The sequence below is a fragment of the Diabrotica virgifera genome, chromosome 2, assembly GCF_917563875.1.
Source record: "Diabrotica virgifera virgifera chromosome 2, PGI_DIABVI_V3a".
Taxonomy (NCBI): domain Eukaryota; kingdom Metazoa; phylum Arthropoda; class Insecta; order Coleoptera; family Chrysomelidae; genus Diabrotica; species Diabrotica virgifera.
In genome coordinates this window covers 199,260,560-199,273,259 of record NC_065444.1, presented here as the reverse complement: position 1 = coordinate 199,273,259, position 12,700 = coordinate 199,260,560, and the positions used below count along the sequence as shown (strand labels likewise).

At 34.9% G+C, this 12,700-nt stretch overlaps 1 protein-coding gene across 1 annotated transcript; it reads right to left on the bottom strand.

The window, feature by feature from the left end:
- Nucleotides 1-329: 329 nt before the first annotated feature.
- Nucleotides 330-4,669, bottom strand: LOC126880896 (uncharacterized). Its single transcript, XM_050644971.1, has 3 exons — nucleotides 4,564-4,669; nucleotides 4,088-4,480; nucleotides 330-610 (listed from the first exon to the last, which is right to left on the bottom strand). The coding sequence occupies exons 1-3, from the start codon at nucleotides 4,667-4,669 to the stop codon at nucleotides 330-332; spliced, it is 780 nt and encodes a 259-aa protein (XP_050500928.1).
- Between the last annotated feature and the right edge of the window lie 8,031 nt (nucleotides 4,670-12,700).

The window sequence follows — 12,700 nt, the reverse complement described above, 5'->3', positions numbered from 1 at the left end:
CTGTCTACTAAGCACTGGTTGGCAATGTCCACTAGGAGAGCGAAATGGGAAAGAAAATCAGCTCCAATGATAGGCTTTGAAATGTCTGCCACTACGAATCGCCACGTAAAATAACGCCGTAGTCCGATGTTTAAAGTCAAATTCACATAACCGTATGTCGCGATTTTAGTGTCATTGGCCGCGTATAGTTCGGATGAAGTCTTTTCGCGTGCACCTTGTACATATTTCCGCGGAAAAACGCATAGGTCGGCACCGGTGTCGATTAAAAATTGTTTTTTAGTATCATAGTCTGTTACGGCGAGACTTTGGGCTTGGATCGGATGCCGCACTTACCGACTGCCCGCGATGTTTCCATGATGCTTGCACGGAGGAGAGCACTTTTGAGCCTGGTCACCAAAACGGTAGTGATACCAACAAATGTCACTATTACGTTCCCTGCTGTAGCTTCTGTCTCTAGGATAAGGTCTGCCTCTTGAGTTGCTGCGGTTACGACGGTATGTGTTAGTTTGTGCTTGAGCCTGCGACAAACTAGCTAGCTGAATTTTCATTTCAGCTAATTCGGCTGTCAATTTATCGATGGTACTTTCGCGCGATGGACGAGCCATACAGTCTGTAGTCGACACCCCGAAGTATGAGCGGGAATACAAGGTGTATCAATACTCATACGCTTATGAAACGCACCTGGCGGATCATAAGGGCCTTGACATTTTGCTCTTTTTCAACTTGTCTTGAGTGAAATGTCTTTAATCTTTCCTATCAGCTCTCTTGGCTAATTCTTGTTTCTTCCGACCCCGAATGGCGATTAGGTTTCCGAAGGCAGACAGGTTCACCGAAAGATTTCCGGTAGAAGCAATCCCCCAGTTACTGACCAACGGCTTCGGGCGGATGAGTTGGTAAGTGGTAGGGCACCCTTTTGTCCTGAGGTTGTGAAATCGGCCCGGAAGGCGGATGAACCAAATATTTGGTCAACGGTATAAGGATGGGGAAGCACAAGTAGGGCAAACACCCCATTAATGATCCAGAGCGATACGCCCTAGTCAATCAATCATGGTAATGCTCAACACTAAAATAAATTCCGGAGTAAGTCCCCGATAGGTTCTCCGAAGAGGACAGTTTTGAGTTCACCACAAGATAATAAATTGAAGTGCAGAAAGAATATCAAGATCTGTACATGGAATGTCCTTATATAAAGCAGGAAAAATCCATAATACTATACAGGAGATGAAGAGAATGCATATTGAAATCATGGAAATAGCAGAAATGAGATGGCCAGATTCTGGGGAAATACAAGTGGAAAATCACAAGGTATACTACTCGGGAAAAAGTGATGGATCACATGAATATGGAGTCGGATTTATCGTATCACCCAAAGTTGCCAAATGCGTTACTAACTTTACGCCAATATCAGAGAGAGTGATGTTACTACAAGTACAAGCCAACCCCGTCAATATAAATATTATCCAAGTTTATGCTCCCACTGCAGACAAAGAAGAGGAAGAAGCTATTGAGTTTTATGAGAATATCAACAGAATTATACAGAAAATTCCACGACAGGAAGTTCTTATCATTATGGGAGACTTTAATGCCAAGATTAGAGCTGGAGATTAGACGCAGTACATCGGCGCACATGGACTTGGAGTCAGAAAAGACAGAGGAGACCTCCTAGAAAAATTTGCAGAAGACTCAGAACTCGTTGACACTAACACATTCTTCCAATTACCACCTCGAAAGCTGTACACATGGAAATCCCCTCAAGACAAACCCGGGAGAATTATTTAAAATCAAATAGATTACATTTTAGCAAACAAAAGATTCCGAAGCAGCTTTACATCTGTCAAGACTTATCCTGGAGCAGACTTAGAGGCGGACCACGTTCCACTGGTGGGAATATTTCGCGTCAAACTCAAAATAGTGCAGAAAAAGAAATCACAATCCTACGACCTACGTATGCTAAAAGACCCTGACACAAAAATGAGGGTCCAAGCCACGTTAAACGAGCAAGTTACTGCAATTAGACACGCATCGAACGAAGAACAAATGATCAAACAGATGACCGAAATAGTTCAAAATGTAAAGGATAGACACTTAAAGGCAGATAAATTAACCAAGAAGAAATCATGGATGACAGATGAGATCCTGAAACTAATGGACGAAAGAAGAAATGCCAAAAATGACCCCGACACATACAAAACAATCAATATATCAATAAGAAGGAAAATTAGAGAAGCGAAAGCAAAAGAAGCAATGGAGAGATGCCAAGAAATTGAGATTCTACAATCAAAGTACGATAGTCACAATGTACATAGGAAAGTTAAAGAACTCACAGGTGGACTAAGACGGAAACAGAGAGGAAATCTATCTGATTCTGATGGAAATATCATATTAGATAAACAGAGTAAAATTAGAACGTGGAAAGAATATCTAGAAAAACTATTTGAAGACCAAAGAGATAACACCTTTGAGCTAGAAGAAGGGGTAAATGATGGGCCAAGAATATTACAGCAGGAAGTTTATTCTGCCATAACACAGCTAAAGGATGGCAAAGCAGCAGGTCCCGATAATTATACAAGCAGAAGTACTCAAACTGATGGACAACGAATCAATAGCAATAATCACAAAGATATTCAACAACATATACAACTCTGGACAAATACCAACAGAATGGCTGAAGTCTGAGTTTATTGCACTTCCAAAGAAACCAGGAGCCAAAAAGTGCGAAGAATACCGTACGGTAAGCCTGATGAGTCATCTCCTAAAATTGTTCCTAAAGGTAATCCATACGAGAATTTTCAAGCTATGTGAAAGTCAAATTTCGCCCAACCAGTTCGGGTTCATAAACGCTCTTGGTACGAGAGAGGCTTTGTTTTCAATACAAGTCTTATTCCAGAGATGAAGATACGTAAATTACGACGTATACGCATGTCTGGTAGATACGAGAAGGCGTTTGATCGAGTACAACACGCCAAGATGATGCAAATACTAAAAGAAGCAGGAATTAACAACCAAGATCTGAAAATAATTAGAAACCTTTACTGGAATCAGACTGCAAACCTCAGAGTTGACGGTGAACTCACCGAATATGTCAAAATCATGCGTGGAGTGAGGCAAGGCTGCATTTTGTCCCTCCTAATTTTCAATCTTAACTCTGAAAGAATATTTATCGAAGCTTTGCACGAAACTGAAAATGGTATTCTCCTAAACGGGTACCGGCTAAATAATATCAGGTATGCAGATGACACCATAGTATTTGCGGACAACCTAGAAGACCTACAAGTCCTCATGGACAAAATCACGTATTACAGTCAACAATATGGACTCAATATAAACGTAAAGAAAACAAAGCTTATGATCGTCAGCAAGAAAAAGATATACAAACTAAAAGGGAAGTTCACTAGGTTGGCTGTATACCATATAGTTAAAAAACTCTAACAAGAAGTAAAACCACTTCTATGTATTTAATATTCAAATATACCAATTTACATAGAAGTGGTTTTACTTCTTGTTAGAGTTTTTTAAAAAGATATACCTTGGCACCATAATAAATGAAGAATGGACCAACAACCAAGAAATAAGAGCGCGCATCGGAAAAGCTAGATCAATCTTCAACCGAATGGGGGCGTTTTTCAAGAGCCACAACCTTTCTCTTGGTATAAAAGTAAGAATGCTGAGATGTTACGTCTTCTCTGTCCTTTTTTATGGTGTTGAATCATGGACCTTGAACGAGAATATGTGCCGAAAATTGGAAGGATTTAAGATGTGGCTATACCGTAGAATTCTTAAAATCCCATGGGATGATCGGGTCACAAATGAGGAGGTTCTTAGAAGAATGGGGAAGAATCGAGAAGTACTGACCACCATCAAATCTAGAAAGTTGGAATACTTTGGACACATTATGCGGGGTGAATCCAGATATGCCCTCCTACAAGCCATCCTGCAAGGAAAAATATTTGGAAAGCGAGGTCCAGGAAGAAGAAGAACATCCTGGTTAAAGAACCTCAGAACCTGGTTCAACCCAACATCTGTGCAGCTTTTCCGCGTTGCTGCAGATAAAGTGAAGATTGCCATGATGATCGCCAACATTCGTCACGGATAGGCACATCAAGAAGACTTTCGCGCGCGTTGGAAGCTTCTGAAATATGGACGCTAGGAGTTATAGCTTCGGAGATTGTGTCAGCTAGCTCGGCAACTGCGTCCAAACTAGCTATAGCTTGAGTAGCTAGGATAGCCTGTGTAGACGATGGCAGTCTACCTAACCACAGAGATCTTACAATATTATCTGGTACTGTTGTGCCTGCTAAATACTGTAAATGTCGTAAGAATTGGGAAGGTCTTCGATCGCCTAATTCTTCGTGCTCAAGTAGTATCTTAATTTTTTGTTGCTGTGATGCACTAAGTCTCTTAATTAACTCTGACTTTAATTTTACATACCTCTCTGTAGCTGGTGGTGACACAATGATGTCCCTAACTTCTGATATGTAAGCTGTTTCGAGATTAGCAACTATGTAGTTAAATTTTGTGGCGTCACTTGTTATGTTTGCCAGTGTAAATTGATTTTCCACTTGCAGGAACCAAATTTCAGGATCGTTGGGTCAAAACGGTGGGATTTTAACTGAAATCCGATCAACTGAAGCACTGAAGCACTGTTGTTGGCACTGGTACTGTCCGTCATTTTCGATGCTCACTGTATTTAAAAACCGGCAAAAGTATATTATTAGCACTAATTTGTTAAATTTTCGCGGCGTTTTAAATGTTCTCGGGGTCACCAATATTTCGGTAGGTGTGAGTTGACGGAATTAATTAAAAATAATAAAAATAAGTTAACGACGAACAGTAAAATATTTATTTTTTTGGTAACAAAAAGGTGTTTTGCTTAGATCTCGGAAGAGGGTCGATTGTTAGCGAGAGAGCTGGCGTGTCCGCGTGGTTCGCATGCTGTGAAGAGACTGTAAGAAAGCCACAGACGCTAATCTGTTTGTGTTTCTACCCTCTGACCAGATGGGCAATAAATTATTTAGATCTGGCGTATAAAAACAGAAACACTTCTGCAGTTTTAAAACGAATGCATGTCCAAAATGAGTTGTTGACATAATGGTCTGATATAGTAATTAATTTATGGGGAATTCAGTTTGTTAAACTGAACACACCAAAAACATATGGTTAGGGATGCATTTCGTTTCGTAAAACCTTGTCTTTCTTAGCATTTGGTTTGTATATTAACTGTGACTTTTATATGACCCATATTATTTCGTTTTGAGAAAAATTATTAAAATTAAAATTAACAAAAATAGTAATTAAAGCATATCGCTATACTTTCAAGATTGTAAGTTATCATTATCAGCTTTCTTAAATAGGTAAGTAATATCTAAATCAAATTCGTTATCTTCTTTTTTCAGACTAAGTATTGGCTCTGGTATTGGATTCTATAGATCATTCTGGGATTTATTAAAGTAGTTAGCTTTAAATATTTGTTAGAATTTTTGTACTGCCTCTGATTATAGAAGCTTTTCCCAAGATGAAGATGAAAATGCCTCTACTTTATGGCGAGGATTTAAAATAACAACAATACAGTATATCCAATTAGTTTTGTTTTAGTGTTTCAGTATTTTATCCGTCGCAGTTTGAATGCAGTAAATTAATTGCTCATCGGTAGCGTCTCTATTAATTTTACTATATTTATATGACCCATATTATTTCGTTTTGAGAAAAATTATTAAAATTAAAATTAGCAAAAATAGTAATTAAAGCATATCGCTATACTTTCAAGATTGTAAGTTATCATTATCAGCTTTCTTAAATAGGTAAGTAATATCTAAATCAAATTCGTTATCTTCTTTTTTCAGACTAAGTAGTGGCTCTGGTATTGGATTCTATAGATCATTCTGGGATTTATTAAAGTAGTTAGCTTTAAATATTTGTTCAAATTTTTGTACTGCCTCTGATTATAGAAGCTTTTCCCAAGATGAAGATGAAAATGCCTCTACTTTATGGCGAGAATTTAAAATAGCAACAATATAGTATATCCAATTAGTTTTGTTTTAGTGTTTCAGTATTTTATCCCTCGCAGCTTGAATGCAGTATAGTTATTTTCCTAACAAATGCAGAAAGTCATTCTTTTCCGCACGCGACTGCAGTTTGCCGAACGACGCGAAGCGGGAGTTGCATAATTTTTAAGTTATGTATTCGCAGAAAACCGTCCGAAAAGGTGACATTTTGCAATAAAAATGGCAAATTTTGAACTACGAATAACTCCAAAGGTATTGAGTTGTCAACAAAAAATTATAGAAGAGTTTTTGCTTAGAATTAGTCCCTCTACCCACTTCAGTGGCTATTTTGACAAAAAAATTTTCCACCCCCTGAGAAAGATTGGGAACCATCCCCAATAAAAAAGCGCACATCGGCATAGGAGATAAGTAGAGTCTATTCCCAAAATTTCCTTAAAAATCCATGCAATAGGATAGATTTCGGAGGTAATATCGGAGGTTTTTGTTCTCATTGACTGGCGTATATTCACCATTCCAATATTTCCGTTTCCTAATGAAACATTCTATTATTGGAATGTTTTTACGCAAAGAAACAAAAATGGATTTTTTTTTAAATATAGACGGTAAAAGTCCGTAAAAACAGCAGTTAAAATTCGAATATCTATAGAAGTCGGCTAGTCATTATTTTTTTTTTTTGTTAAAATTGTTGTAATCATTTTTCATTTAAGACTCTCTAAAGCCGACCACTCACGGCATTGCGGCGTCGGCGTCGTTAAATTTTGTCGAATTCGACTAATTGGTAAAAGTTTTGATCGTCTGTGACCGTGCATCCAACAAAATCATTAAAATTTTACCACAGAGAGACTGGCCTGTCTGCTGCAGTACCGTGAGTGGCCGGCTTAAGTTAAAGGGCCTAGCCGGGTAAGATGAAGAAAAGTGCCCCCAATCCATATAGGTCACCGTTTAGCATATATAGTGAAACTCACTTTCTGAAATTTTTAGCCCCCTAGGTGGTCATGCAACCCACCTAGAGCCTAATTAGGGTTTTTAGGTTTTTATTTTTTATTTCAGCCGCATCGAGAACTAGCGAAAAACTTTAAATAAAAAATTTGTAAGTTTTAAGATCTGTCCGAAATTTTTTTTTAATTTTTGGCGGGAAATTTAAATTTTAGAACGATTTTAAAATTTTAAATGAGTATAAAAAATAACTAAGACATTCGTTTTACGAAAAAAATATATAACGTGTATTTTTGCATAATTTTTCACCCTGAATTTTTTCAAATTTTTAAAATTGGTAAAACGCACCTTTAAAAATAAGAAACCGCATTTTTTCGGTTCTTTTTTTCGTTTTTTGATACAATTTTATACATGTTTTTCAAAAAAGGTAACACCGTCACTAGAATAGGTAAAACACTGAAAAATAATTACAGTTTGTTTAATAAAAATTTTTTGTAACGTCATCCATTTTCAAGATACAGGGCGTTGAAGAAAACAAAATTTCACACATTTTTTACGATTTTGCCGAAACTACTGGCAATATTGTAATAAAACTTGGCGGGTTTTAAGAGGTAGTTGTTGTGCATGTTTTGACATACGATTAAGGATTTGATATTCATCATTGGCGCGCATGGGGGTAATGGTCTGAACTTTTCAAAAAAAGAAGATAGTACGCCACTGACATATTTCAAATCAACAATCATTTTTGAATTTCCCGTTCAATTTGCGATAAAAAAACTATCTTCTCATTTTTTCATACGACGCGCCGTTTTGCTGCAAAAAATAAAATATCTTAACGCTTCCAAAGTATTCGAATTAGTTTTTATAATGGATGTACGAGTTTATGTAGATGTAGAAACTAGGTACAGTGGAACCCCGATAAGTCGGCTCCCGATAACCCGGAAGTCCGGCTAACCCGGACCGTTTTTCATCAGATAAACATTTTAATTTTCAGTACATATTTTGTATTTTGACAACGACACCCGATCTGGGCGTCGAAATGTTAATAAAATTATTTTTTCAATTTAATTGTGGCGTATTTCCCATCAAAATAGTTAATTATCAGATAAACAATTCAACAATAAAAATGTATGTATGTAATATAATATTTGAGAGATAATGTGTATTTGTTTAATTTGAACTGTACGATAACAAAAATGACTCATGGCACACGCCGGCAGAAACAACAGGCCCCTGTCTGTAGTATTCCTTTATTTTTTATTTCAAACTGCGTTAGCATTGTTTAAGAAAGACCATTTAAAAAATTATTTTTTAATCAACGGTCTTGGTTTTCACTGTTCTTAATACATAATAACAAAACATCGTTCCGATTGTGACTGTATGAATACAGTATTGTATTGTTCGCTTCCGTTTGCTTAGGTTTGTGTTTGCGTGTTTTAAGTAATTTACATGTGTAGGTACTGTGCATATTTATATATATTTCATGTTATTTCAATTCTAACGGAGTTTATCAATTTTTACCATATTCTTCGGCTAACCCGGATTTTCGATATCCCGGATCGGCCGCGGTCCCGATTAATCCGAGTTATCGAGGTTCCACTGTACTACATAGAAGTTCGAATACTTTGTAAGGGTAAGATGTTTTATTTTTTGAATAAAAATGGCTCGTCGTATGAAAAAATAGGAAGATAGATTTTTTGTCACAAACTGAACAAGGAATTCAAAAACGATTTTTAATTTGAAATATGTCAGTGGCGTACTATCTTATTTCTTTAGAAAGTTCAGACCATTACCCCTATGCGCCCCAATGATAAATATAAAATTCTTAGTTGTATATCAAAAAATGCACAACATCTACCTCTTAAAACTCGCCAAATTGTATTACAATGGTGCTAGTAGTTTCGGCAAAATCATAAAAAATGTGTAAAATTTTGTTTTCTTCAACGCCCTGTATCTTGAAAATGGATGGCATTACAAAAAATTTTTATTAGACAAACCCCAATTATTTTTCAGTTTTTTACCTATTGTAGTGACGGTGTTACCTTTTTTGAAAAAATGTATAAAATTGTATCAAAAAACGAAAAAAAAAACCGAAAAAATGCGGTTTTTTATGTTTAAAGGTGCGTTTCACCAATTTTAAAAAAATTAAAAAAATTCAGGGTGAAACATTATGCAAAAATACATGTTATATATTTTTTTCGTGAAAACGAATGTCTTAGTTATTTTTTTATACTCATTAAAATTTTAAAATCGTTCTAAAATTTATATTTCCCGCCAAAAAAAAAATTTCGGACTGAACTTTTTAAAGCTTACAACTTTTTTATTTAGTTTTTCGCTAGTTCTCGATGCGGCTGAGATAAAAAATAAAAACCTAAAGACCCTAATTAGGCTCTAGGTGGGTAACATGACCAGTTAGGGGGCTAAAAATTTCAGAAAGTGAGTTTCACTATATATGCTAAACGGCGACCTATATGGAATTCGAATCGAGTTGGTGGCACTTTTCATCATCTTACCTCTCTAGGCCCTTTGATCCATCTGTTCGGACTTTTAACTTTGATTTAAAATGGCAACAGTGGCAACACCGCGCGTGCCTCAAAGACAAACTCGGAATCAGAATTCGGAAACGATGAGTCAGTAAGTAAGATACGAGTAGTCAAGTAAGAAGTAACATGTACGCGAACCCAGAGTGTATTTGTAACTATTTAATTCAATACAAGTAATTAATACAGTCCACAGTGTCTCTTTCAATATTTCCATTGTACCAGCGACGGGAAGCCAGTAGATTCCAAACACCTTCATCTATTTATATAATTTTCAATACAATTAAAATAAATATTTTTTGGAAGTTCACATTTATATACGACGTTATTTATTTATATAAATTTTTTCTACAACTGTGTTAAAAATGCAATTTGTAGCACTCCATACAAGCGTTAAAAATACTACTTTAAGGCATTAGTTCTTTAAAATTTTTATGGCACTGCAGTTCGTATTGACCGTACAGGCAATTTTGATGTAATGTCAAAAAAATATAAAAATAGAATGTCAATCAAGTTCAAGTAAAAGTTTTTGTAGATATTGTCCTGTAATTACGTTTGTAGAAAAAATATTGTATGATATGAGTGTTAAAAAGTACATTTTTAAGGCACTCATGTGAATTGCAGAACTCGCTTCGCTCATTCTGCAAACTTTCACGTGCGTGCCTTAAACGTGTACTTTTAACACTTATATCATAAATAACTATTACTTTACAAATTCTCGCTTATAACTAACTCAAATAAAAGAGCGCTTTGCTTAAATAGGGAATAGGTCCTGTAGGTACTAGAAATGTCTACCCACCTATAGGCCTGATGAACATTCTGGAGAGATCTTCGCTCATAGCGCGGTCGCTTCTCTGACGTCACGCCTACTGTTCCGGGCGCGAATTTACAAAACCTATACCATTTCAGTCATAGCAGCGACTGAATTCGAATAGGATTTGTATGCAGAATATTAGTTACATATCCTATACCATTTCAGTCATGACAGCGACTGAATTCGAATAGGGTTTGCATGCAGAATATTAGTTACATATCCTATACTGTTTCAGTCATGCAAGTAAAACTAATCAAATATTTACTTAGTGCATTTATTGTTATATCATAAAATTTAGATATGTTTTGAAAATTAAAATTAATAATATATATTTCGATAATATTAAAAATTAAAAACAAATGAGTAATTACTAATGTACGAATATATGTATACAGTATGTCCCTGTAAGTTGGAACGATATGGAAAACAGGTCGATTTTTATTTTTAAATTATAATTTTTTCGGCATATATTTCATAGGTACTAGTGACGTCGTCCATCTGAGCGTGATAACGTAATCGATGATTTTTTTTTAATAGGAATATGGGTCGTGTGGCACCTCATTTGAAAGTGTGTTTAATTCTCTATTCAGTAATATAAACACAAATATCATTATTTATACAGGGTGGCCAAAAAAACAATTTTTGAATTATATTGATTGACGAAAAAAGAAGAATGTATGCAATTTACTTCAATCAAAATACTTTCTATCGCTGTCAGAAAATAGAAAAAACTGTTTATTTGGCAAATAAACATTGGTTTTTTGCTTAAATTAAATGTTCAAACTGCCAAGAGTTACGTGGGAGGCTGTTTGTGATTTAATTTAAGCAAGGCGGAATGTTTATTTGTGAAATAAACATTTTTTTCTCTATTTATTGATAGCAGTAAAATGTATTTTGAGTTAAATAAATTACATACATTCTTCTTTTTTGCGTCAATTAATTTAATTAAAAAATATTTTTTTGGTCACCTTATATTGGTATACATAATGATATTATTGTTTATATTACTGAACAGAGAATTGAACACACTTTCAAATTAGTTGCCACACGATCCCTATTCCCATTTAACAAAATCATCTATTACGTTATAACGCTTAGATGAATGACGTCACTAGTATGAAATATATGCCAAAAAATTGTAATTTAAAAATAAAATCGACCTGTTTCGGGATTTTTTTCCCAAGTCGTCCATTTTAGATAAAATGAATTTATTCCATAACTTAGCCCCTCTCTGTATAAAGATACTTTACTCTTGACAGAAATTCATATTTTTTGACATCTCTCATATACTATTAATAAAACTTAATATCAGATGATTGCATCTTCGGTTTTAGACCATGCAGAACTTTTTATGAAGAATATCTTTTTTGCGTAAAATCGTTAATAAAAATTTTTTCCATATGGTTCCAACTTACAGGGACATACTGTATATATTCATACATTAGTAATTATTCATTTGTTTTTAATTTTTAATATTATCCAAATATATACTATTCATTTTAATTTTCAAAACATATCTAAATTTTATGATAAATAAATCCACTTAGTAAATATTTGATTAGTTTTACGTACATGACTGAAACAGTATAGATATTTGCTCAATAATAATCAAAAATTTCGTTTGCAAATCCTACACCACTACAGTTAATTTCTAGACCGAAATAGTATAGGATATGTAACTAATATTCTGCATACAAACCCTATTCGAATTCAGTCGCTGGCATGACTGAAATGGTATAGGTTTTGTAAATTCGCGTTCCGGACGGTTGGAATTCGCTAGCCGTGGGGACCGTTTATTGCGCCGCGCGCCGATTCGAAACTCTTTCGTTACAATAATTCAGTTCTAGAATTTGAAATAATTCAGTTTTACTTATTTGTACGATGAGTAACCTTCCACCTTAAAGTGTAGGAAGTGACTGATGCATTGCGAAATATAGGCCTGGATCCCGCGTACCAAAAAAAGTTTTTTATATAAAAGTAAGCTGAAAATTTGTTAATAGCTTAACGGTGTCTAGTCGGAGAAACTTTTATATACGGGAACACTGGAACAGGGGAAGTTTTAATTGTGGAACGTGATTTTAATTGTGGACAAATTACAAGTAGTCAATTTCTTACAATGTATTGTTATGTATAATTAGTATTTATTTGATTAATTATTTAATTAACGCAAATCATACATAAAAAATTAAGAAAAATCTCAGGGTGCCTTTTGTCATAAAAAATTTAATTAAATTCTCTTAGGTTATACTTATCCTTTCTCGTGGCTTCAGTATCTCTTAGTTGATCCTTATCGGGATAAAAATAGGAAAATGAAATAAATAGAAAAATCATAAATAAGCACATACAATTACCTTTATTATCAAAAGCAATGTTCTGTAAATTTATCAATTAAATTCTGTGGGCATAAC

Bases quoted from the DNA above. Each gene is read 5' to 3' on its own strand.
- LOC126880896 (XM_050644971.1), bottom strand. From the start codon at position 4,669: ATGACGGACAGTACCAGTGCCAACAACAGTGCTTCAGTGCTTCAGTTG. The intron at 4,481-4,563 runs GCAAGTGGAAAA...ATCTCGAAACAG, and splicing joins GATCCTGAAATTTGGTTCCT to CTTACATATCAGAAGTTAGG. The intron at 611-4,087 runs GTGACGAATGTT...TGTCGACTACAG, and splicing joins TCTTCTTGATGTGCCTATCC to ACTGTATGGCTCGTCCATCG.